Genomic DNA, 27941 nt, shown 5'->3' on the forward strand with positions numbered 1-27941 from the left:
CCGTGTTAGCCAGGATGGTCTCGATCTCCTGACCTCGTGATCCGCCCGTCTCGGCCTCCCAAAGTGCTGGGATTACAGGCTTGAGCCACCACGCCCGGCCACTTTTTTTTTCTTTTTGAGACGGAGTCTTACTCTGTCACCCAGGCTGGAATGCAGTGGCACGATCTTGGCTTACTGCAAGCTCTGCCTCCCGGTTTCACACCATCCTCCTGCCTCAGCGTCCCGAGTAGCTGGGACTACAGGCACCCGCCACCACGCCCGGCTAATTTTTTTCTATTTTTAGTAGAGACGGGGTTTCACCGTGTTAGCCAGGATGGTCTCGATCTCCTGACCTCGTGATCCGCCTGCCTCAGCCTCCCAAAGTGCTGGGATTACAGGCGTGAGCCTCCGTGCCCGGCCTGCACTTTGCTTTTTAATTCATATATGGACTATATCTACATATACACTTAGCCCACCTTATCTCAGGTTCTACATCTGTGGATTCAACTAATTGTGGACCAAAAACATATTTTTAAAAAACAACAATAAACACAAATTTTTAAAACAATACAGTGTAACAACTATTTACATAGCATTTACGTTGTATTAGGTGTCTAAAGAATAAAGTATAAGGGATGATGTGTGTAGGTTATATGCAAATACTATGCCATTTTATACATAGGACTTGAGCATCTTCAGATTTTGGGGGGCCAGGGGGTGGTTCTAGAACCAATCCCTCTCAGATACCAAAGTATAGCTGTACCTCATTCTTTTTCATGGCAGCAAGTATGTCACAGTAACTTAAAAAAAAATAACTTTAGGGGCCATGCTAGTCTGTGTATCCTTCCAGTTTTAGTATATGTGTTGCCAAAGCAAGTGATAGGTGTAACTTTAGTCTTCTGTTGATGGTCATTTAGAGTATTCCTAATATTTATAACCAGAGCTTTTATGAATATCCTCATACACATATCTTTGTGCATGTATGCAAATATGTCTGTAGGATAAATTCTTAGAAGTGTAACTGTAGAGTTAGAGAGTAGTGTGCAGGGGGACTGGGAGGAGAATATGTGCTTTTTAAATTTTGATACATGTTGCTGAATTTAGAGGAGTATAATTTTCTTTCTTTCTTTTTTTTTTTTTTTTTTTTTTGAGAAGGAATCTCACTCTGTTGCCCAGGCTGGAGTGCAGTGGCGCGATCTCGACTCACTGCAACCTCTGCCTCCTGGGTTCAAGCGATTCTCCTGCCTCAGCTTCCTGAGTAGCTGGGATTACAGGCGTGCGCTGCTAATTTTTGTATTTTTAGTAGAGACGGGGTTTCACCATGTTGGCCAGGCTGGTTTTGAACTCCTGACCTCAGTTGATCAACCTGCCTCAGCTTCCCAAAGTGCTGGTATTACAGATGTGAGCCACTGCACCCAGTCTAGAGGATTATAATTTTAGAAGATAGATTTCTCATATAGTCCTGTTTTCCCCATGGATTAATTGTGAGTTTTAAAAAAAATTTAGGGTCATCTTTGCATATTTGCCAATTAGATATTTTTAAATGCTTTTATTAGTGACTTAACTCCTCAAAATGCATTCAGGAATGGTTAAAAGCAAATATTAATTAGTACTCAGATACTTATTTTCCCTTTTCTACAGAGTAAAAGAGCAGCAGCATCTGTTCTTGAGGTTGTGCTTAATGTAAAATGCTAGGGATTCCTCTTTTCTTTTTTTGAAGGTGAGAATGTTTGACTAAAAAAAAATTGAATGGATTAACTTTTAGAAATGCATCTTGAAAATAAAATAAGATTTTGCTATCAGGTGAGTGAAAACAATAATTGGAAATAAAGATTTGAGTTTTCCTTCCTGTTAAACCCAATGAAATTATGATGCTTGACTCTTCCTCCCCATCAAAAAGAAAGTTAAAGTTAAAATTCCTGTGTGAGGTTGTCACATTCTCATGCTGTATATTTTCTTTCAGATTCCTTTGTTTCTTCCTCTTCCTCTCAGCCTGTATCTCTATTTTCGACCTCACAAGGCAAGTCTGTAATTTTTTTGTGTGCATTGGTAAAAGAAAAATGTTGAGAAAGAGGCTGTAACTGGGGATATGAGGCACAAGTCTTCTATTGCACCCAAATCCCCTAAAATAAAAACTAATTACAAGCTGATTCTTTCTATTTAGCAGTTTCCAGTGGGTTTCCTGTAATGGTTAATAAAATAAAATGAGGCTGGGTGGACTCTGTAACATAGCATAAACTTCAGGTGTAGTTTTGAGTATTTCTTTAAAATTAAAAACTTGCCCACCAGAATTTGGAGCAGATAGAATTGTGGCTCAGAGGCGAGGTGCAGTTGCTCACACCTGTAATCTCAGCACTTCAGGAGGCAAAGGCGGGCAGATCACTTGAACTCACGAGTTTGAGACCAGCCTGGACAACATGGTGAAACCCTGTGTCTACAAAAAAAATGCAGGCATTGGTGGTGCATGCCTATAGTCCCAGCTGCTCAGGAGGCTGAGGTGGGAGGATTGCTTAAGCCCAGGAGTTAGAGGTTGCAGTGAGCGATGATCATGCCACTGCACTCCCGCTTGGGTGACAGAGCAAGACCGTGTGTCACCACCACCACCACCAACAGCAACAAAATTGTGGCTCAGAAAACACCCAACCCCTAGAATGCATTTAATGTATTGATTTGCAGCTATGAAACTGGTTTAGAGAGGTAGCAGTTTTGGAAAAACAGTATAAAAGTGTGCTTCCACTGAACCAGAAAAATACCAACCTAGCTAGGGTATTTTAATGTGAATTTATCTGAGATACGTCATAAAAGTTAGGCTAGTTCCAAATTGCCTAGGAACATTGAACAAGTCAGTTATGTGACTTTTGGCAACCAGGGCTTCTTGTCCTAGAGATTGAGTTGTGGCTTTGTTTTGTTTTGTTTTTAATCTGTCAATCTGTAGGGAAGGGAATCAGTTTGTGGAGGTAACATTGCCAAGAAGCTGAAAGAGAGGGTACTATGTGCTTCATCAATTTATACTAATAATAAAGTATTACTTCATTTGTGCTGCTGTACTAGACCCAAATACAGGTCAATTGAGAACCTTTATTTTAAAAAAGGAAAAAGTAATTAAAATCACTAGATAGATTGTGGAGTTCTGTAGCTGCAAAAGACTTTTACCTTATAAGAATACAAACATAATGGGATTTAAAAAAAAATTAGTGAAACTTTTGCCTGGTTAAACCTGCTCCTTAGGAAACGTGGTAGGGAATTTTTTTTTTTTTTTTTGAGACAGGGTCTCACTCTGTCACCCTGGCTGAAGTGCAATGGCACATTCATAGTTCACTGCAGCCTCAATCTCCTGGGTTCAAGTGATCCCCCCACCTCAGCTTCCTGAGTAGCTGGGACTGTATACAGGCACATGCCACCATGCCCTGCTAATTTTTTAATTTTTATTTTGTAGAAACGTTTTGCTATGTTGCCCAGGCTGGTCTGGAACTCCTGAGCTCAACCAGTCCTTCCACCTCAGCCCTCCAAAGTGCTGGGATTATAAGCATGAGCCACCACCACACTTGACCAATAATTTGTTTATTTTAATTTAAACTGATGACATTAGAACCCCAATTCCTTTATAATGTGCCTTATTATGTGAATTTGGATATCTTGTGAGCCAAATAATGACCTCTGAAATTAACATGTTTACATTAAAAGATAGAAATTTTGTTAATGTTAGAAAGTAACTCGAACATATTAAGTAGTTAAGTTGTTCTTGACATTTGGAACTTGACCATATTTATATTTTTAAGGGTTTTTTTTTTCCTTAGGAGAAAATAATTTAAGCAAATAGGTATTAAATTTATTCTACTGTGGAAGAAAAATATAGTATAAATAGAACAAATAATTATTTCCTCTCCTGTATTTCAGATATTTAAGAATACATTCTAATCTTAAGTCACTATTTTTTTTTCTTTTCTTTTTTCTTTTTTTTTTTGAGATGGAGTCTTACTCTTTCGCCCAGGCTGGAGTGCAATGGCGTGATCTCAGCTCACTGCAACCTCCACCCACCAGGTTCAAGCGATTCTCTCACCTCAGCCTCCTGAGTAGCTGGGATTACAGGCATGCACCACCACATCCAGCTAATTTTTGTATTTTTAGTAGAAACGGGGTTTCATCGTGTTGACCAGGCTGGTCTCAAACTCCTGACCTCAAGTGATTCGCCTGTCTTGGCCTCCCAAAGTGCTGGCATTACAGGCATGGGTCACGTCGCCAGGCCAAGTCACTTTTTTCATATAGAAAAGGGATAGTTAGGCCGGGCGCAGTGGCTCACGCCTGTAATCCCAGTACTTTGGGAGACCGGGACGGGCGGATCATGAGGTCAGGAGATCGAGACCATCCTGGCTAACACGGTGAAACCCCATCTCTACTAAACTACAAAAAAAAAAAAATTAGCCGGGCGTGGTGGCGGGCGCCTGTAGTCCCAGCTACTCAGGAGGCTGAGGCAGGAGAATGGTGTGAACCCGGAAGGCGGAGCTTGCAGTGAGCCAAGATCACGCCACTGCACTCCAGCCTGGGCAACAGAGCGAGACTCTGTCTAAATAAATAAATAAATAAATAAAAAGAAAAGGGATAGTTGATACTCTAAACGGTGTAACAGTGTAACCCCATGTAACCCATGGCTAACATACCTAATGTATGACGTGTTGAAAAGATAACTGTCATAGCTTTAAAAATTATTTTAATCCCTGGTTAACAGAAATTACATGTGCACTCAAGTAGAAGGGAGGTAAATAAAAAGGATTTAAATTAAAATGAATGTTTAAATAGGCTTCAGTTTCACAGTGTGTATTAGAATTTGTAAGATAGCATATACTTACTCTTCGTTTTTGCTTACAAAAAATTTTTTTTGACCGGTGTAGATTGAGAATAGCGTTATTGTAAAAAGGTAATTAAGAATGCCCTATCCGGCTGGTCGCAGTGGCTCACACCTGTAATCCTAGCACTTTAGGAGGCCAAGGCAGGCAGGTCACCTGACGTCAGGAGTTCAAGGCCAGCCTGGCCAACGTGGTGAAACCCCGTCTCTACTGAAAATACAAAAATTAGCCAGGTGTGGTGGCAGGCACCTATAATACTAGCTACTCGGGAGGCTGAGGCAGGAGAATCACTTGAACCTGGGGGACAAAGGTTGCAATGATCCAAGATCGCGCCATTGCACTCCAGCCTGGACGAAAGAGCGAAACTCCATCTCAAAAACAATACAAAACAAAAAGAATGCCCTATTCTCGAATGGGTTTCATTTAACCTCTATTAGTCGCATTTTCTCCTGCAACAAACAAATAAACAAAACACATGATGGAAAAGTAGCCCAGTGGGACCCTACGCCATTGGTGGTCTAGAGGTTAGTCTGTTCAGTTGTTTGAGGGAACACCTTGGCAGATGATTAGGTGTTTTCTAGGGTAGCCAAGACTGGTAGCTTCCAGTCTGCCTTAGTGAAAATAAGGGAAGAGGAAGCTGTTGATATAGTTGGTTAACTATATTAAAACCCTGGGAGGGAGATGAGGGCTCTGGGAATAGTCCACTTCCACATGGGCCTCTGAAAGTGACTACTGCCACCAGCATGCACCTTGAGTCCGTCACTGACACTAACCCAACTAATTTCTTTGGCTTCATATACCTTAGCTATCTAGACTTAGGGAAATTGTGGCTATTTTTATATACTCCAATCATGTTAAGCAATATGTAGTAATAATAGGACTTCAAAAAAAAAAAAAAAAACAGAGACAAGGTCTCACTAGGTTGCCCAGGCTGAACTCCTGAGCACAAGCGGCCCTCCCACCTCAGCTTCCCAAAGTGCTGGGATTACAGGCATGAGCCACCATACCTGAGCTAAATAGGACTTTTTAAGATTTAAGAATGACATGATTTTTTTTATCCTGTTCAGACTGAGTAAAAGGCAGTTAAAGTTTTTTAAAGTAAATTTTGTGATATTTACTAAATTGTAGTGCTTTGAGAATATAGCTACATAAGCTAGGAAGTTAAACTTTTGATATGAATAGATTTCTAATTAGAATGTCAATAGAGTACCCCTGAGTAGTCCTTGCAGTCTTTTGCTTATGGCTTCCTTTTTCCATGAAGCAACATTATATTTCAGCCTAATCCCTGAGAGTTTCAAAATAGTGGATTACATTTTAATGTTTTCCTGTACTTCATAAAAACATATGAAGATATTGACAGAGTATAGATGTAGTATGTGGCTAATTTTTATTGAACTTTTACTATGCCCAGTAAACTTTAAATGAATCATCTCATTTAATCTTCATAAGCAGTTCTATGAAGGAAAGGGACTGGCTCTTTTACCAATTGAAATGACTTGAAAATGGTGAAATCACTTGCTCAAGGTAACACAGCAAGTAAGTGACAGATGGAGGATGCCAAAGCCATGGTCATAACTGCTGTACCTGTAATAAAGATGATCAGATAAACTAGCTATATTTTAGGGTTTGACTTCTTTTTAGAGATGGCGTTTTGAAGTTAATATTAAAATCATGACAGCAGAAGAGGTAGATACTATTGTTTTGACCATATTAACGCTATTAGTGATATAATTTAGTATCATCTGGGGTATATGCTTCCTCCAACAAAAACAAAATCAGACTGAAATTTTGTTTGACTTTTCAAAACCTTTGATAAGAGTGGAAGCTGGAAAATACTGTTTCTTTAGAAAGCATTGGAAGAAAAGTAGGTGAAAATGAGATTGGAAAGAGAGGATCCATCCACCATGCCGCATTGGAAGCACATTTGCATTAATGAACGCTTGCATTCAATTTGACTAATGCAGTAGGCATCTGGAATAGGAAGTTACAACCCTGAACTTGGGGGCAAGCATTGAGGAAAAAAATAAATTTGCCAGTTACAGCCTTTTTTAAAAAAAAACAGAACAAAACAAAACAAAAGAAAACATTTTCTTTGTGTAAAAGAGACTTTTTGTTTAGAATCTAGCTTGGCTGCAGAGTGTCTGCTGGCTAACTTCCTATTTTGATGCTGTGGCTGAAAGTTGTTGATACTGTTTTGCACGAATTTGTCTTGTTTTGTGAACATGAGAAAATTCAAGTGTAGGAAAACCTATACCTGAATATTTCAAACCTCCCTCAAATGAATATGCATAGTATGGATGTGAAAAAGTAAGTTAGTGGCTACTACAGGCTGGCACCCATTGTTCACTGATGTATATAGTGATTCCATGTTATACATATCCTTTTAGTAAAAAGTAATGAATTTCTTAGGTGAGCGGGTAATTAACAACATGGTAACTATAACCTAATTTTAAACTATTTACTCTTTTTAGGAAGAACTCTTTGATATAGGATATAACATTCCTTATTCCTTAATTATAGATCACATTTTGTTTTTAGTAATGAAGTTGTAAGTACTTGAGTAGATGAGTACTAAATCTTTATCTAAGAGACACTTTGAGGAAAAGAAGCAGAATAAATAGTATATGAAGGATTTTCAATTCAAATGTATTTACTCATAAGTACTTTTTGTTGTTTGTTTGTTTGTTTGTTTTTTAAGAGATGTGGTCTCACTGTGTTTCCCAGGATGGTGTCAAACTCCTGGACTCAAGCAATCTTCCCACCTCAGCCTCCTGAGTTGCTGGGACTACAGGCGGCCACCACTGTGCCCAGTCTTAGACATTGTAGTTTTTTTTTTTTTTTTTTTTTGATCATGTTGTTTTAAACTCCCCATCTTGCTCTGAAGGATAAAATACTCTGGGCATAAAAGAGAGAAATTGCTGCCTCAATTCTCATACCAGATTTTCTAGTCAGATGTGGTTTTTTCCTTATTCCAATAAAAATGCAGAATTACTATACTTTAGAATTAGTATATGGAAGTGTTTAGGCAAGGGAAGACCACTCCTGCTGCATGCCTTGCTACTCTTAAGTTGTGCCGAGTTCAAGCCCATCTGTGTGAGGAGAAGCCATGAGAGTGGCTCCTCCTGTGGGATTTTATGGGACCAGAGCTCTGAAGTATGGCCGTTATCTTTCTGCCCTTCCAACACATACCAGATATATTAAGGCTGTGATTCTGAAACCAAGTTTGTTGCCTGGGAACCTTGTAATACAGATTCCTGAGCTCTGTCCTCTTTAGGAAGGACAGAGGCAGTAAATCAGAGATAAACCCCGTGGAGAACTAGTAGTTACTCTTAAATTTGAGAGGGATTGTGAAAAATTGTGCCAAAGGCTGTCTCTGTGCTTGGTTATTAAATTGTTCAACTGGTTGTACATTGAACTAAAATATACTTTGACCCTGTTGGTGGTAAAGATCATTTGCGAAACATTTTGTTCAGGAAAATTTACTGGCTGGGTGTGGTGGATCCCTTGAGGTCAGGAGTTTGAGACAAGCCTGGATGACATGGCAAAACCCATCTCCACTAAAAATACAAAAATTACCCGGGCATGGTGGTGTGTGCCTGTAGTCCCAGCTACTCGGGAGCCTGGGGCAGGGGAATCCCTTGAACTGGGGAGGTAGAGGTTGCAGTGAGCTGAGTTCAGGCCACTGCACTCCAGCCTGGTTGACAGAGTGAGACTGAGACTGTTTCAAAAAAAGGAAAAGTTAGTTATCTTTCAATGTTGGCTTAGAATTTCTTATTTGTTGAGTTCTCTTGTGGGTTTTCGTTTGTTTTTGGGTTTTTTTTTTTTTTTTTGAGACGGGGTGAACTCTGTGGGTCAATTGGGGCTCACTGCAGTCTCGACTTCCCCGGCTCACCTACCTTCCTGAGTAGCTGGAACCACAGGCATGTGCCACCACACCAAGCTAATTAAAAAAAAAAAAATTTTTTTTTTTTTTTTTTGAGACAGAGTTTTCGTTCTTGTTGCCCAGGCTGGAGTGTGATGGCCCAATCTCGGCTCACACCCAGGTTCAAGTGATTCTCCTGCCTCAGCCTCCTGAGTAGCTGGAATTATAGGCATGTGCGACCATTCCCGGCTAATTTTGTATTTTTAGTAGAGATGGGGTGTCTCCATGTTGGTCAGGCTGGTCTCAAGCTCTCAACCTCGGGTCATCTGCCCGCCTCAGCCTCCCAAAGTGCTGGGATTACAGTCGTGAGCCACCGCACCAGGCCCTAAAATTTTCTATAGAGAAGGGGTCTGTCTCATCATTTGGCCCAGGCTCGTCTAACTTCTGGGCTCAAGCCATCCTCCCACCTGAGCCTCCCAAAGTGTTGAGATTATAGGCATGAGCCGCCATGCCAGGCTGGGCTCTCAAACATCTTTATCTGCATAGAACCTAGCATAATTCTTGGGATGCCATAGGCGTTTGGTTTGTACCAACATATTCAGACGTTGCATCACCCAAGATTTTGAAGTAAATAAAAGTAAATAAAAGCTCTTTGAATTATTTCCCTTAATATGTGAATGGTAGAAGGGAAAGTGTCTAAAGCTCTACATGAGGATTTTCTGTATTATATTATACCAGATGAAGGTGGTTACAATTTGCCAATATGCCTTTTCTCTCACCTGGAGTCTCTATGTCAAGAGAGTTTTTTGAGAATGTGGTGTTTGGGGACATTTATTGGGGATTTACTAAGTGGCAGATACTGCTGTGAACATGTATTAACTCATTTAATCCTCACAGCAGTTCTAAAGTTAGGTGCTTTAATTTTCCCATTTTGATGAGATTTTGATGAGATGGGATTAAGCAGTTTACTCAGGGACACACAATTAGTAATTGGGATGAGAGGACTTCGATTTTTTTTTTTTTTTTTTTTTTTTGAGATGGAGTCTCACACTGTTGCCTGGGCTGGAATGCAATGGCGTGATCTTGGCTCACTGCAACCTCCACCTCCTGGGTTCAAGCGATTCTCCTTCCTCAGCCTCCTGAGTAGCTGGGATTATAGGCATGCGCCACCACACTCTGCTAATTTTTTCTATTTTTAGTAGAGACAGGGTTCTCTATGTTGGTCAGGCTGGTCTCGAACTCCTGACCTCGTGATCTGCCCAGCTCGGCCCCCAAAGTGCTGGGATTACAGGCGTGAGCCACCGTACCTGGCCGACTTCGAATTTTTTAATAAGAATTTTTTGGCCGGGCATGGTGGCTTACGCCTGTAATCCCAGAACTTTGAGAGGCCAAGGTGGGCAGATCACCTGAGGTCGGGAGTTCCGAACCAGCCTGACCAACATGGAGAAACCCCGTTTCTACTAAAAATACAAAATTAGCTGGGCATGGTGGCGCATGCCTGTAATCCCAGCTACTCCAGAGGCTGAAGCAGGAGAATCGCTTGAACGCAGGAGGCGGAGGTTGCGGTGAGCCGAGATCACACCATTGCACTCCAGCCTGGGCTAAAACAGTGAAATTCCATCTCAAAAAAAAAAAAAAAATTTATTTGGGTCTAAAAATTTAGAATTTAAAATATGACTACCAACTAATTTCCTAGTCTTTGTTTCAGATAATATATCTCAGTGGAGTATTTAGAGTTTAAGAAGATGAGTAATCATGGAGCTGAGTACTTGATAAGTTTGAGAACATGTTCATGATCATTGTGGGGATATGACATTTTTTACCTCTTACCATATATTGATTCTCACCCACCCCCCTTTTTTTGAGATAAGGTCTTGCTCTGTCACCCAGGGTGGAGTGCATGGCTCACTGCAGCCTCGACCTCCTGGGCTCAAGCAGTCCTCCCACTTCAGCCTCCCAAGTAGTCAGGACCACAGGTGCATGCCACCATACCTGGCTAATTGTTTAATTTTTTTGTAGAGATGGGGTCGCACTGTGTTGCCCAGGTGGGTCTCAAACTCCTAGGCTCAAGCCATCTCCCTACCTTGGCTTCTCAGATTACAGGCATGAGCCACCACACCCAGCTGGTTACCTTTTTAGTAAATCTACTAGATCTATGACCTTATTTGTTAATAATTAGAGTAGCACCATGTAAGTGATTAGAACTCTTGAAAATGAATATCCACATTAAATTCCATTATAGCAAAGAACTAATTTAGAAAGTGTTCATAATGAGAGTTTTGATGGCAATTTGTTTTCAGTAATGTTGAAAGGCTCTTGGAGTGCATGTGAAGGGATGAATCTTTGAAAAAAGAAAAGTGGTAGACATTTTCTGAGACATAAAATAATCCAGATTTATTCCACCAGACAGTTTTACAGTGTTTAGTGTTTTAGGAGCTAACTGCCTTCAGATTCACTAGACTTTTCTGTCCTTTTGCCACGTACTGACTTGTGCAACACTAGTGACTACAAGTGCCATACTGACCAATTGGAAGAGTCTTTGCTTATCGGAGCTGTTCTAAAAGGCTTATTAGTTTTTGGTCTTCATTCTATTTAATGTTTTCATGCCTTTATACACTTTTTACTTCCAGCCCAGTTTTTCCCATTGTCTTGGTACAGGTCAGCTCTGTCCAAATTTGTTAGGGTTTCAGCTAGCCAAAAATGGTCTTGTCATTTGCTGAAATTCTAAACAAAATAATGAAAGTTAAAGCTCAGATGATGATGCTACCTTATTTTTCTACACGTGGGAAGGCTTGACTGACAATAATGATTAGCGCCTGCATCTCACAATCACTGAGAAATGAAGGCAGCACTGAGCTCTGTTTACCGTCTGAGCTTGCCCCCAAAAATAATATACACCCTAAATAGTAAGTTATAACATTTTTATTAGGGAACATTATTAGAGGTTTTTTTAAATATATCTAGTAACCATGTCATATTAAGTAATCTTTTTTCTTTTTCTTTTTTCCTTTTCTTTACTTTTTTTTTCCTTTTCTTTTTCTTTTTTTCTTTTCTTTTTTTCTCCACTCTGTCACCCAAGCTGGAGTGCAGTGGCATGACCGTGGCTCACTGCAGCCTTGACCTCCCAAACTCAAGCAATCCTCCCACTCCAGCCTCCCAAGTGACTGGGACTACAGGCACGTGCCACCATGCACAGCTAATTTTTCTATTTTTTTAGGGGCAGGGTCTCACCATGTTGCCCGGGCTGATCTTGACCTCTTGGACTCAAGCGGTCTTCCCTCCTCTGCCTCCCAAAGTTCTGAGATACAGGCATGAGCCACCACACCCAGCCTAAATAATCTTTAATGTTTGAAGTCTGTCAGGCCATTATGGTGCTCAGTAGAGGACTTCTTAGTATTCTGAAAATAGGACTTCTAACTTTATCTTTAGTTTTACCTAAGATTATTCTACACCTAACTTGAAAGTTTTGGAGTACTAAAAGTTCAAGGAAGTTAAGAGAAAAGCAAAGCTGATAAACTGAGCAGTTTGTGTCCTGCTAAAGCATAGACAGTTTTACTGTGCTCTTCCCAGTGATGTGAATATTCTTTGGTTAGCATTCAATTTGGTTGCTTTCTTTTTAGTTTAATCAAGCACCATCACCACTATATCATTGTCATCATCATTTTACTTACTGATTTTGCCTATTGTCTGCCTTCCCCTCTGTGTTGTAAGCTCCATAAAGGCAAGAAATTTTTTCTATTTTATTCACTGCTTTAAGCCCAGTTTCTAAAACAATGTCTGGCACGTGGTAGGCACTCAATAAATACTTGTTGAATTATTACTAATTCATTTTGTAGACTTTCATCTGTAAGATGACAGATCTGAATCATCTGAAATCTCCATCTCCATAAGCTAGCTGGGCGCAGTGGCTCATGCCTGTAATCCTAGTACTTTGGAAGGCTGAGACGAGCAGACTGCTTGAGCTCAGGTGTTCGAGACCAGCCTGGGCAGTGTAGTAAAACCACGTCTCTACTAAAAATACAAAATAGCCAGGTGTGGTGGTGCACGCCTGTAATCGCAGCTACTCGGGAGGCTGAGGCAGGAAAATTGCTTGAATCTGGGAGACGGAGGTTACAATGAGGCGAGATTACAACATTGCACTCCAGCCTGGGCGACAGAACTAGACTCTGTCTTAAAAAAGCACACAAAAAACACATAAAAAAACATATAAGCTGAACCTTCCCTGTGGGGTGGAGTCGGTTTGACTTAACTCAGAGTTGTTTGAAGAGAGAGGTTTCCAAACAGTTTTACAATAACTGTAGTTCACTGAATGCTTTCTGGTAGAAACACTGGTAGCTTCAGTAACAATGCATGGCTCAGACTGTGGAATATTTCTGATTTAAATGTGATCTGTAGTACTTTACACTTCAGATATTTGAACCTTTTAACCTACAGTGCTGGGCTTCATTTCTGTTATGCCCTAATCTAGTCGTGCTGAATATCCATACTATATGATGGCAGATGCAAACCATATTTTACTAAATTAGAACTACATATGAGTTATAGTTTACTTCAAGTGTTTTGTTTTGGTAATACAGCTTTGCCACCAAGCTTTAACCGTTTTCCTTAATGTACAAAGACTTTTTATTCTAATAACCAGGTTTCAGTTATACTATTTCTAAAGCTCAGCTCTTATTACATCAAATTTCATGATGTGTTGAAGTAGGGGAACTTTATATGGCATTTCAAAACATTTTTATAATAGTGGAATTTTATTTATTGTAAAATATTTTTGTCTTTAATAAAATAATTTTGAATGATGTCATAATTTTGCTTTTATCTGGTATTCGGATGTTTACATGAGAAAGGGAACATAGGCTGAATAAAGATAATCCTAAAAGAACTTCTCTGTCACGTTTTCCCAGTTATTCATGCTCAAGGCATTGCTGTCCTGAGCCTACTTAGGTCTCAGCTGACCAAGCTGAATCTTGGATTCACTTATTTGGGGCTATTTAAGACCCACTTTGTTCCACCTCCAAAGATACAAGAGTATGCAAGAAAGACAGCACCCAGGGCTGGGCTTGGTGGCTCATGCCTATAATCCCAGCGCTTTGGGAGGCCAAGGTGGGCAGGTTGCTTGAGCCCAGTAGTTTGAGACCAACCTGGCAATGTAGCGAGGCACCATGTCTGTAGAAAGTTTAAAAATTAGCCAGGTGTGGTGGCATGTGCCTGTGGTCCCAGCTACTTGGGAGGCTGAGGTGGGAGGATAGCTTGAGGCCAGGAGGTCAAGGCTGCAATGAGCCACAATTGCACCACTTGCACTCTGGCCTGGAGGACAGAGGAAGACCCTGTCTCAAATACAAACAAATAAGTGAAGTAAGAAAGCACCAGCCCTTGGGATATTTGTTTTGATCCTTTTCCCCGTAAAAACTTGTTAGAGTAGGAAGTTAGAAAACAGTGTGGTAGATTGATGGCTTATTAACTGATAAGACAACATATTACTTTGAGAAGGATATTTTCTATTTTAAAAGTAATTCTGGAGTTAACTCTTTTTTTTTTTTTTTTTTTTTTTTGAGATGGAGTTTCACTCTTGTTACTCAGGCTGGGGTGCAATGGCATGACCTCAGCTCACTGCAGTGTCCGCCTCCCAGGTTCAGGGGATTCTCCTGCCTCAGCCTCCTGAGTAGGTGGGATTACAGGTGCCTGCCACTACGCCTGGCTAATTTTTTTATATTTTTAGTAGAGACGAAGTTTCACCATTTTGGCCAGGCTGGTCTCGAACTCCTGACCTCAGGTGAGCCACTGCACCCGGCCCAGTTAACTCTGTCTTAACCAAAGAAATCTATTTGCACAGTACAATATTGATTTCAATGACAAGTTAGTACAAGAGATTTTGGAGGGGCCATGCGTGGGCAGCTCACACCTGTAATCCCAGCACTTAGGGAGGCCAAGGCGGGTGGATCACTCGTGGTTGGGAGTTTGAAACCAGCCTGGCCAACATGGTGAAACACCGTCTCTTCTAAAAATACAAAAATTAGCCAGGCTTGATGGTGCCTGCCTGTAATCCCAGCTACTTGAGAGACTGAGGCAGGAGAATCACTTGAACCTGGGAGGTGGAGGTTGCAGTGAGCTGAGATTATGCGATTGCATTCCAGCCTGGGCAACAAGAAAAAGACTCTGTATTAAAAAAAAAAAAAAAGATTTTGGAGGGGTCCACCTTTTCAGTACCCTTTAGTTTAGAACATCACAGCTATTTATTTGTACATGGGACAGATTCTTCCTGTGGATAGAATAGAATAATTCTAGTCTCATTTTCAGGTTCAGGGAGGGTCTACTGCATCTCCTAAAAATCAAAAACAAGTCTGGCCACTTGTTTTTTTCCTTCTCAGATTGTGAGACTATAATAGTGGATTTATAGAGGCAGTCTGTGCTCTGAATTGTTCAGCTTACAGATTGAAGTCTATCAACTCTTTATAGTATCAGGTTATTTATTTTGTATAAATTATTTTGCTTTTGTTGATTAGCGCTACCAAAATAATAAAAAACCTCCCAAGATTTCTCAGTCTTTCTGCCCTTCTTTATGCTTTCTCTTTACAATGGAAAAGTAGTCCAAAAAGTATTTGTTAGGAAATTTTTTTGTTATTTGCAGTTCGTGGCATGATATGGCTTTTCTGTTTCACTGTTGGCAGCTTTATGCATGTCCTGTAGGATAACTTGATCGTTTTGTTACATATTTATGTGTGTATATATACATCCTGTGTGTGTGTGTATATATATATATTTATGTAATTTAAAAAGTAAAAAGCATGCTGCTTGGCTTGGCTAGCTAATGTGTAATTGTGCCTGGTAAACAATTATTTTCTTTGAAATTCTGATCATAGAGGGATTGAGCTCTCTTTGTTCTGATGAGCCATCTTCAGAAATTATGACTTCTTCCTTTCTTTCATCTTCTGAAATACATAACAATGGCCTTACAATACTACATGGAGAAAAAAGCAATGTGGTAGGGAGCCAGCCTATTTTAGCCAAAGAAGGAAAAGACCACTTGGATCTTCTGGATATGAAAAAGGTGGAAAAGCCTCAGGGGATCAGCAACAACATATCAGACTCTCCAATTTCTCTTGCAGCAGAAGTTCATTGTGACCGTCCTTCTATTCCAGCCAGTTTCCCAGAGCATCCTGCCTTGCTTTCAAAGAAAATTGGTCAAGTGGAAGAGCAAATAGATAAAGAGACCAAGAACCCAAATGAGGTATCAAGTAGGGAAGCTAAAACTGCATTGGATGCTGATGACAGATTCACCCTGCTAACAGCCCAGAAACCACCTACTGAAAACTCTAAGATAGAAGGCATATATACATACTCTTTGTCCCCATCCAAAGTTTCAGGAGATGGTGTTATTGAAAAGGATTCCCCTGAATCACCATTTGAAGTAATTATTGACAAAGCAGCATTTGACAAAGAATTTAAAGACTCGTATAAGGAGAGCACAGATGATTTTGGTAGCTGGTCTATGCACACTGATAGAGAATCATCCGAAGACATTTCAGAGACTAATGACAAGCTTTTTCCACTGAGAAATAAAGAGGCAGGACGTTATCAAATGTCTGCATTGCTCAGTAGGCAGTTTTCACACACAAATGCAGCACTGGAAGAGGTGTCTAGATGCGTGAATGACATGCATAACTTTACTAACGAAATACTGACTTGGGATCTGGTTCCCCAAGTGAAACAACAGACTGATAAATCTTCTGACTGCATCACAAAAACTACAGGACTTGACATGAGTGAATATAATTCAGAAATTCCAGTTGTAAATCTTAAAGTTAACACTCATCAGAAAATTCCTGTATGTTCTATTAATGGGAGCACTCCCATCACTAAATCAACAGGTGATTGGACAGAAGCATCTCTCCTGCAAGAAAATGCTATCACTGGAAAACCTATACCCGACTCTTTCAATTCCACAAAAGAATTCAGTATCAAAGGTGTGCAAGGCAATATGCAGAAACAGGGTGAAACACTTGCAGAATTACCTGGATCTCCACCTGAGAAATGTGACTCTTTGGGTTCTGGAGTGGCCACAATGAAAGTGGTTTTACCTGACGACCACCTGAAAGATGAAATGAAATGGCAGAGCTCTGCATTGGGAGAAATCACAGAAGCTGATAGTTCTGGTGAGTCTGATGACACAGTAATAGAGGACATCACAACAGATCTATCATTTGAAAATAAGAAAATTCAAGCTGAAAAACCTGTTTCCATTCCAAGTGCTGTTGTAAAAACAGGTGAAAGAGAAATCAAAGAGATTCCCAGTTATAAGAGAGAAGAAAAAACATCTAAAAACTTTCAAGAGTTGGTCAGTGACTCTGAGCTGCATCAAGAGCAACCTGATATTCTTGGAAGGAGTCCAGCTAGTGAGGCAGCAAAAGTACCCAAAATAAATGTCGGCTTAGAAGATGTGAGTGAAGTTGCTCCTGAAAAGCCTGTTACTACTGAGAACCCCAAACTTCCTTCAACAGTGTCTCCAAATGTTTTTAATGAGACAGAATTCTCATTAAATGTGACAACATCTGCCTACTTGGAGTCATTACATGGGAAAAATGTTAAACATATAGATGATTCCTCCCCAGAGGACCTGATAGCAGCCTTTACAGAAACCAGAGATAAAGGAATAGTAGATAGTGAAGGAAATGCCTTTAAAGCAATATCAGAGAAGATGACAGACTTTAAAACAACTCCTCCTGTAGAAGTCTTACATGAAAGTGAGTCCAGTGGTTCTGAAATTAAAGGCATTGGAAGCAAATACAGTGAACAAAGCAAAGAAACAAATGGAAGTGAGCCTCTAGGTGTTTTCCCTACCCAGGGTACTCCAGTAGCATCTCTTGACTTAGAACAAGAACAGCTCACAATTAAGGCTCTTAAAGAATTAGGTGAAAGACAGGTTGAGAAGTCAGCTTCTGCACAGCATGACGCAGAATTGCCTTCTGAAGAAGTACTGAAGCAAACTTTCACATTTGCCCCAGAATCTTGGCCACAGAGATCATATGACATCCTAGAACATAATGTCAAGAATGGATCCGATCTTGGGATTTCCCAAAAACCCACTACTATCAGAGAAACTTCTAGGGTAGATGCTGTTTCCAGCCTTAGCAAGACTGAATTGGTAAAAAAGCATGTCCTAGCAAGACTTCTGACAGACTTCTCAGGTAACCATTTATATTAGAATACTGCATGTGGTTAATTCTGTGATTGATTACTTATCAGCGTGCCATTTATGTTAGTCTGATTTATACCTACAAAATTATGGCTAGAATACAAATATACTGTATGATGGGAAAGGCAGATTCTTCTCTCGTCTTTTTTTAAATGATTGCTTGATTTGGTTTCCTTAATACCAATATTTCCCAAAGCAGTAGACCACTTTGTAACATTAGTCTTCCCCTAAAACTTTTTTCTATGCTCCGGTTATATTTCAAGGTACTTTTCTTTTCTTTCTTTTTTTTTTTGAGACAGAGTCTTGCTCTGTCACCCAGGCTGGAATGTAGTGGCGAGATCTTGGCTCACCGCAACCTCCACCTCCCGGGTTCAAGCAATTCTCCTGCTTTAGCCTCCCGAGTAACTGGGACTACAGGTGTCAGCCACCATGCCAGGCTGAATTTTGTATTTTTAATAGAGACAGGGTTTCACCATATTGGCCAGGCTGGTCTCGAACTCCTGACCTTGTGATCTGCCCACTTGGCCTCCCAAAGTGCTGGGATTACAGGCGTGAGCCACTGCGTCTGGCCAGTTACTTCTTTTCTTTTTCTTCTTTTTTTTTTTTTTGAGACGGAGTCTCACTGCGTCCCCCAGGCTGGAGTGCAGTGGCGTGATCTCGGCTCACTGCAAGCCACGCCTCCCGGGTTCATGCCATTCTCCTGCCTCAGCCTCCTGAGTAGCTTGGACTACAGGCCCCCACTACCACGCCCGGCTAATTTTTTGTATTTTTAGTAGAGACGGGGTTTCACCGTGGTCTCGATCTCCTGACCTTGTGATCCGCCCGCCTCGGCCTCCCAAAGTGTTGGGATTACAGGCGTGAGCCACCGCTCCCGGTCTACTTCTTTTCTTGTAGATTGGCCCTAGGGTGGTATTAGGGCCAATATCATCAGGTTCTTATATACAAAGCTTATTTTTAAATCTCCACAATAGTCACACTTTGTAGCACTTGAGTTTTTTGATATGTGTCTTGTGGAATCTTAGCAATCAAAGATAAAGGAATTCCTGCTGGGAAAGATAGTAAATGAAACTTTTAATTAATGTGATCATATACTATAGAGATTTTATGCCCTGAAAGTAGGTAGCCAGTATTGTAGTACTATTTTGTGAGTAATACTTAGGAGAACTCATGCGTTCTTCTACTTTCTATCTTGTTTAATATTCTTCAGGCCAAAACTCATTATTAGATGGTACTAGAAACCCCTTCTCTTGTCTTTTATTTATTTCAAATGATCACTTTTCTATCAAGTGGCTTTCAGTTAGATTACTGCAAATGCTGTCTGTTCTGGGGTCTTGGAAAGTACAAGAAAAAAAAAAGGATCTTTCAAGCCCCTCTACAAGGGACCCCCATCCTTTAATGTAATACCAAGTTTTACATCTACTATATGGTCAGTGTTAGGTGCTATGTAGAGGTCTGTGGTTTTTAAACTATTTGATTATAGATCTTTTTTCAAATGAAATCATACACAGAGTTGTAGTATTTATAAGAAAATTAGATTTTTGTTAGGCTAAATGTATTTTGTGTTTGATTATACTATTTACTTTTTATAAGGGCATTTCCTTACTGGAGACTGTAGGTAGATTTATCTTCTTAAGTTTTAATATTTAAAATAGATAAATTGTACTTAACCTTGTAATGGTATTGTGAGGATTAAATATGAAAATGCAGGTAATGCAGTGCCTAGCACATAGTAAATATTCGGTCAGATTTAGCACCAAATACAGGGCCTGCTACATAATAAGTACTGGAAAATTATTTGTTGAATGAATGATATGAATTATTTCACTAACAATTATCAGTGAAGACATTGAGGCTTTTTGATAAACCAAAAATTTTGAGTTACAGATTAAGGGTAGCTCTTATACTCTAGTATTTGAAGCTCACTGAATTTGGATTAAAGAGTGCTGGGTTCTAATTCTTGGTGTGCTGTGCCTAGAAGTATGATTTTGAACAATTAACTTACATAACCTTTCGGGGGCCTCAGATTTCTTATCTGTAAAGTGAGGATGTAAAGTGAAGTAGATGGTCTTCAATTATCATTTCAATAATATGATTCTCTGGCTCTGGTACATTCTAGATTTCTTCCTGAGTTGTCATAATTCTTATAGGTAGTAACTTTTGAGTACTAAGGCACATAGGAATTATGCTACAAAAACTCCAGTGTCTAATTCTGGCAAATTCTTGTTTTAGCGTGACCTTAGATGACTAGTCTAATTGGTTCAGCATCTTCCTTTGTTAATGTGATCATTATTTTGCCCTGCTTTGTATGTTGCAGTAAATAAAGTGCTGTGTAAATGCTAATTATTAGTAATTCTCAACTGAATTATTTAATCTAGCGTGAGAGATGAAAAGGGCTGTGGAAGTTCAGAATATTTGTCACTGACCAAATTCTGTGATTAGTGTATATTTTTAGATGATAATTAAAGAAGACTGGTATAGTTAGACCAAGAAGTTTAAAGGTCTTTCTTGCAGCTTTCAAAAGTGAAAACCTTTTAAAATTGTCTTATTTATGACTAAATCTTTAAAAATATAATCCATTTCATTGCAGTGAACCAAGATTGCACCACTGCACTCCACTCTGGGTGACAGAGCAAGACTCTGTCTAAATAAATACATAAATTAAATTAAAATATCAACCATTTCAATAAAATGCATCAGTGTCTAGTTTTATTTATCTTTTTTTTTTTTTTTTAATTTTTTTTTTGAGACAGAGTCTCACTCTGTTGCCCAGGCTGGAGTGCAGTGGCACAATCTCGGCTCACTGCAACCTCCGCCTCCAGGGTTCAAGCAACTCTCCTGCCTCAGCCTCCTGAGTAGCTGGGATTACAGGTGTGTGCCACCACGCCCAGCTAATTTTTTGTATTTTTACCAGAGATGGGGTTTCACCGTGTTGGCCAGGCTGGTCTCTCAAACTCCTGGCCTCAAGTGATCCGTCTGCCTTGGCCTCCCAAAGTGCTGGGATTTACAGGCCTGAGCCACCAAACGCAACCAGTTGTCTAGTTTTAAATACGTGTATCTGCATATTCTTCCTTTCTAAGATAAAAACTGTGCTTTAATTCTGCCTAAAGTTGTTTGGGAAAATAGGCAAAAGAAACAATGAAAGAATTAATGGTTTGTTTTCTGTTTGTTTTTGCTATTTTATGTTATATTACATAACAGTTTGTAATGAAGCCTTTATGATATTATAGTTGGTTGCTCAGTAATTACGTTATGATAGACTCTCATAGTTTGGGGAAGAAAATCAGATCCCTGCCTCTCACATACCTAGTGTAGTGAAGAAAGTTTTTTGTGTTTTAGTATCCAGATTGGCAAGGTGCAAGGAAATAGCATATAGTTTGGTGAGTACATGTAAATTGTTATAGCCTTTCTGGAAGGCGGTTGGCAATATGTAACAGACCTAGAATTGCCCTAGCAATCATGTTTTAGCAATTTATCCTTTAAAAAAAAAAAAAAAAAAAAAAAAAAGCCCAGGCTGGAGTGCAATGGCACGATCTCAGGTCACTGCAAACTCCGCTTCCCGGGTTCAAGATATTCTCCCACCTCAGCCTCCCAAGTAGCTGGGATTACAGGCACCTGCCACCTCGCCTGGCTAATTTTCATATTTTTAGTAAAGCTCAGGTTTCACCATGTTGGCCAGCTGGTCTTGAACTCCTGACCTCATGATCCGCCCGCCCCAGCTTCCCAAAGTGCTGAGATTACAGGCGTGAGTCACAGCGCCCAGCCGGAATTTATCCTTTTTTTAAAATGTTCAAGAATAACTACACAGATGTTCATAGTAGCACTGTTTATGATAGTGGCAGATATCTCAGTGTCTTCACAATTAGAGATTGGTTGAGTATATTATGGTATAGTTGTGCAATCGAATATTACACGGTCATTGAAGTTGTTAAAGTTTTTTTTTTTAAGAAATGGAAAAATATAGAAAAGTACAAAGGCAGCATACACCCATATCTTCTCTATATGTAGAATTAACTTATATTAATTGTTAGCATTGGTAGTCATATTTGCTTCCAAACTAAAGGATTCTTTGATTACCACCTGGCCACTCCCCTTCCCCAGATGTAACACCATCAGGGACCTGGTACATCCTTCCAGTTTATTTTAAGTAAATGTGTTTGTATTGTTTTATGCTTTTTAACCATTCATTCATATTATCATGTTTGTTGTATAACTTTTTCCATTCAACATTAGGTTTTAAACTTCCTTCATGTTGGAATATATATAATTTATTCTTTTTAACAGCTATAAAGTAATCCATTGTATGAATATATTATTTTCTTTTGATAAGGGTTTAGATTCTTTTCTGTTTTTTACTATTATACACAGTGCTGAAGTTGACATTCTTTTTTTTTTTTTTTTCCTTCTTCTTTGAGATGGAGTCTCGCTCTGTCACCCAGGCTGGAGTGCAGTGGTGCAGTCTCCGTTCACTGCAAGCTCTGCCTCCCAGGTTCATGCCATTCTCCCGCCTCAGCCTCCTGAGTAGCTGGGACTACAGGCACCCGTCACCACGCCCGGCTAATTTTATTTTTGTATTTTTAGTTGAGTCGGGATTTCACCATGTTAGCCAGGATGGTCTCGATCTCCTGACCGTGTGATCCGCCACCTTGGCCTCCCAAAGTGCTGGGATTACAGGCATAAGCCACCGTGCCCGGCCTGAAGTTAATATTCTTATACTTGTCTGTTTTTACACATATGTGAATATTTCCCCAGTGTTAGGGTGCTACTGCTTATCATTTTCACTTCCAGCTCTGTGCATTATTTTTCTAGTTATTGTCAAAATTAGTGTCTTCTGGTATGTAAAATGTTTGTAATTTATTAGTAAAACTACATTGTTGAGCACCCAGCAGATGGTGTGTGCTAAAGTGGAATGAAAAGAGTTACAAAACAAGGGATACAAAGTAATTCCTATCTTGGTATCATTTAAAGTGAATCTATGGCTGGAAAGATTCCATAAGAAAAAAAAATGAACCTATATACCTACATATATAAGGAATCTGAAGTAATTCTTAAAAGCAACATCAGATTGGTTTTCTTTTCTTATGGCCAAGTAGGTTTTTATTGGACCTGACCTTCCTGCATATAACTGGACAAAATTTTTAAAAAACAAAGACCTGAAGGCACTGGAGAATGAATGGGAGCAGTCAGATTCTGAAAGAGAGTTGATACATGTAAGAAGAGACAGCATGAAATTAGTTTTTTATTTTTACTGCTTTTAGCTAGAGGACAGGCTGAAGTGGGTACCTGGCAGGTTGGCTCAAACCTTCATAGAAAACCTAAGCAGTGGACAGAATTTGGATCAGCCACAACCATTGAGTCAGTGGAATGTAAGGGGAGGAGGAATCTTGGAAAGGAGAGATCCAGAGAATGACAACCTAAAATTCTGTAGATAAACTGTATTTAAGCCTCTGTTTAATCGTGAACCACACTTACGCACAAAGGATTATAAGCAGCACAACTAGAGATGAAAGAAGTGAACTGGACCGGGCGCGATGGCCCATGCCTATACTCCCAGCACTTTGGGAGGCCGTGGCGGGTGAATCACGAGTTCAAGACCAGCCTGGCCAAGCTGGTGAAACCCCGTCTCTACTAAAAATACAAAAATTAGCCGGGCACGGTGGCAGGCACCTATAATCCCACCTACTCAGGTGGCTAAGGCAGGAGAATCGCTTGAACCCGGGGGATGGAGGTTTCAGTGAGTCAAGATCGTGCCATTGCACTACAGCCTGGGTGACAGAGTGAGACTCCGTCTCAAAAAAAAAAAAAAAAAAAAAAAAAAAACGAACTCTGTAGTTTGAAGGCCGGGCACAGTGGCTCATGCCTGTAATCCTAGCACTTCAGGAGACTGAAGCAGGTGGATCACTCGAGCCCAAGAGTTCAAGGCCAGCCTGGGCAACATGGTGAAACTTCTACTAAAAATACAAAAATTAACTGGGCATGGTGGTGCACGCCTGTAATCCCAGTTACTCAGGAGGCTGAGGCAGGAGAATCGCTTAAACCCAAGAGGCAGAGATTGCAATTAACCAAGTTCACACTACTGCACTCCAGCCTGGGTGATAAGAGGGAGACTCTGTCTAAAAACACACACACACACACACACACATCATACTGGAGGTCCTAGCCACTGAATTACAGCAATAAGTGGAAATACAAGAAATCAGGATTGGAAAGGAAGAAGTTAAACTTTCTTCATTTACAGATGACATGATTGTTTACATAGAAAATCCTAAGAAATCCACAAAAACAACTATTAGGATTAATAAGTGAACTTAGCAGGATTGCAGGATAGATATTAGATTAATACACAAAACTCAATTTTGTTGTTTTATATTAATAGCAAAAACTCAAATGCAAAAACTAGAATGACTATTCCATCATATTCACAGGTTCTGCCCACATTTAGGGGCAGGGGAAAGTGTTATACAAGGCATATACAACAAGGGGCAAGAGTCTTGGAAGCCATCATAGAATCCTTTTTTTTTTTTTTCCTTCCTGCGATAGGGTCTTGGTCTGTTGCCCAGGCCAGAGTGCAGTGTTGCAGTCCTAGCTCACTGCTGCCTCCTGGGCTCAAGGGATCCTCCCACCTCAGCCTCCCGAGTAACTGGGACTAGGGGTATATGCTACCATGCCCAGCTCCATCTTAGAATGCCACCTGCCACAATTCTAACTTCACATGACATGCAAAAATTAAAATGAATTAGAACTCTGAACGTAAAAACTAAAACCAAAATTTTTTTCCAGGAATGCATAGGAAAATATTTTCATGACATAGGGTAGGCAAAGATTTCTTAGGTAAAATGCACTAACCATAAAATTAAAGATGGATGGCCAGGCACAGTGGCTCATGCCTGTAATCCCAGCACTTTGGGAGGTTGAGGTGGGTGGATCAGTTGTGGCTGGGAGATTGAGATGACCCTGGCCAACATGGTCAAACCCCATCTCTACTAAAAATAGAAAAATTAGCCAGGTTTGGTGACGGGTGCCCGTAGCCCCAGCTGCTAAGGAGACTGAAGCAAGAAAATCACTTGAACCCAGGAGGCGGAGGTTGCAGTGAGTCGCGATCATGCTACTGCACTCCAGCCTGCTCAACAGAATGAGACTCTGTCTCCAAAAAAAAAAAGAAAGAAAGAAAAAAAGAAAATACTCTTTAGGTGACTAAGGTCAAAAGTTCACATTTTTAGATCCATACTGTTCACCTGGGCAGGGGTAGACAATGCCATTTTGTTTTCTGTTTTATAAATCTGAAATTGAGGGCAAAGGGGATGGTAGGTTATTTTAATGAACAAACAACTATTTTTTCTGAGAGTGTGAGATGAACGTAAGTTTGAAAGGCGTTCCTACATGCTTCTCTGGCCTACTGCCAGACTTATCTGTGGCCAAAAGTATGTGTGTCTGTCTTTGACAGTGTCAGCTTTGTATTCTGTCAGTGATCTTTCTGTGCCTTTTGAGGGGGTGGATTTCTTTGGTTAAGGATAAATCTGTAGCAGAGCAGACTGTTAACCCATTTCAGCAGCCACAGAATTTGGGCCTGAGTTTACAAACACATCACCTGATGTCTCTTTTGCAACTTAAAAGTGGCTTCATTTATTATAACTATTAATGTGAAAGTAACCAAAGAAAAGAAATAATCTATGTAAAAATGTCTGCATCTGTCTTTACATAAATTGTTCATATTAAAAGCTTAACTGTTTCCCCTTTATTAACAGTTTCCTTTTGAGGTTATAAAGCATGGCCTTTTTTTTTCCTTTTAGTTGTTTTAGGCATGTTTGAGTGTTCTTAGAGATGTGTTATAGACAGATTTTAAGCAACTTTTGCAAGGAAGGTGAAATGAATTGGAGATTTATTTGTTCTTAAAAAGTGAAGTAGCTAGGTGCAATGATTCACGCCTGTAATTCCAGCACTTTGGGAGGCCAAGGAGGGCAGATCACTTGAGCTCAAGAATTTAAGACCAGAGTGGGCAACAAACTGAGACCCCCATCTGTACAAAAAAATTAAAAAATTTAGCCAGGCATGCTGGCATGCACCTGTAGCCTTGGGAGGCTGAGGCAAGAGGATCACCTGAGCTCAGAAGTCGAGGCTACAGTGAGCTGTAGTCACACCACTGCACTCCAGCCTGGGTGACAGAGTGAGACCCTGTCTTTAAAAAAAAAAAAAGAAGAAGAAGAAGAAGAAGAAGAAAGTAAAGCTAACAGACTACTAAACCTTGAAATTTCTTTCACATTTGTTCCTTTTCAGAATAAGTGTTTGAACAGCTCTTCTTTTCTACCTTTGAGGTGTATACTTGGGAGAGTAAAGTCAATTGACTTTTGGAAATGGCTATTTAGAATCAAAACAAGAGCGTTCCCCAAATTCGGTAATAAAATTAACGGATTGGGAATCAGTAAGGTTTACTGCTGTTCCTGCTGGAAATGGTGCAAGACTGATTTCCTTTTTCCTTAGCCTGAGATTACCATTGGATGTGTTAGTGCCCTCTTCAGGTGTAACATGGGTACTGCAGCCAGCGTCCTTAAATAACATGGGCAAGAAATACTTGAATAAAATAAAACTTTAAGATACCTTATTTTAAAGTTTTTAAAATAAAAGTAATATGGCCACATTACAAAAGATTTGGAAAATAAAAAGAAGGAATCACTCGTAATTCCACCAGCAATATAAACACTCTTTGTACAGACATTCCTTGTCAGATGTTTCATCTGTCATTAGCAAAATAATATAACTGAGAAATTAGTGATTTTACTTATGTAAAGAATCACGAAAAGAGAAGAAAGTAAGGTCCTTTAAATGAAAAAAGAAATTAAGTGGTATGATATTAAAGATAAAGTTATAACCTGAAAAGTAAGGGAACATTGACTTCATTCTTTTGAGAACTTTTGGCTTTTTATTTTTCCAGTACCTTTTGAACTAGCTTGGGTCACTTCCCTGTAGGACTTTAGGAAGAGACTAGCCAAGGCTTCAATCTGTCTCTATAAGGTTGCGTACTAGTGTAGCAGTTCGTTAGCCCATTGCCTCACAATTCTCTTCTGTTTTAGAACACCCAAGATACACATAGCACACCCAAAGAAAAGGACATTCCCTGTCTGTGTCAGTGGCTCTCTCCAGTAGTGATTCTCTACCTGACACATATCAGAATCAAGCAATAATTTGTCCATACCTTGAAAAAGTGAGATGTGCCATCAGGAGTCAGGATCTACTCCCCATCCCACAACCTTTGTCCCATCTCACACGCAGCTGAGAGTCACTGACTTGGACAGTCTTCTCTGGAGTCTGCTCATAGAAGGTAAATTTAAGACATAAAAATGTTTAAGACTCTTCACTTAATCAAAAGATTTTATTTTTTTTCTGATAGATTCAAAAAGGTAGACTGCAACCCGTCCTGATGTTTGAGTGTAGTTGATGAGGGAGAAGGAAGAGTGAACCCTATTTCTGTATTTGTCTTGGGTTTCTGGGTGGATGGTAGAACTATTTTCTGATCAGGGAAGAGTGTCAGTCAAAAATGATGTTTTCTTTGATATGTGGAATTTGAGGGGTTGAGATGCCTCAAAGTGATCTCTTCTTTTTCTGTAGCTTCAAATTACCACCTACAAATCTATACTCTATGTTGGTCTGGTCTGCCCCATAGGTGATGTATTATACTGCCTTTATCTCCTGGTTCTCTCTCTGTATATCATTTACTCACCACTCTATTTAATCATAGTTCTGATAGTGCAGCACTTTTTCATAGAAAGGTTTATATGGAAATTTGATACATACAATAGATTTGGCTAATAAGGCCCCTTATAACCTCCCCATCTTAGTTTCTTTTTTTTTTTTTTTTTTCCTTTTCTTTTCTTTTTTTTTTTTTTTTTTTTTTTTTTTTTTTTTTTTTTTTTTGAGACAGAGTCTCACTCTGTCACCCAGGCTAGAGTGCAGCAGCGTAATCTCGGCTCACTGCAACCTCCACTCCCCAGGTTCAAGTGATTCTCCTGCCTCAGCCTCCCAAGTCGCTGGGACTAAGGTGCCCGCCACCATGCCCGGCTAATTTTTTTTT

At 39.9% G+C, this 27941-nt stretch overlaps 1 protein-coding gene across 4 annotated transcripts in view; it reads left to right on the forward strand.

Annotated features, from left to right (window-relative positions):
• RTN3 (reticulon 3) overlaps positions 1-27941 on the forward strand; it is a 72900-nt gene that overhangs the window by 20741 nt on the left and 24218 nt on the right. The window contains exons 2-3 of one of the 4 annotated variants that reach the window (XM_017882648.1): positions 1943-1999; positions 15546-17870. The exons of 1 other annotated variant lie outside the window; for it this stretch is intronic. In XM_017882648.1, coding sequence (XP_017738137.1) covers positions 1943-1999; positions 15546-17870 — 2382 coding nt within the window. The remainder of the gene's footprint in view (positions 1-1942; positions 2000-15545; positions 17871-27941) is intronic. 2 more of the 4 variants (XM_017882649.1, XM_017882650.1) reach the window with 2 other exon arrangements.

This window comes from Rhinopithecus bieti, unplaced genomic scaffold, assembly GCF_001698545.2.
Source record: "Rhinopithecus bieti isolate Rb0 unplaced genomic scaffold, ASM169854v2 scaffold_13271, whole genome shotgun sequence".
Taxonomy (NCBI): domain Eukaryota; kingdom Metazoa; phylum Chordata; class Mammalia; order Primates; family Cercopithecidae; genus Rhinopithecus; species Rhinopithecus bieti.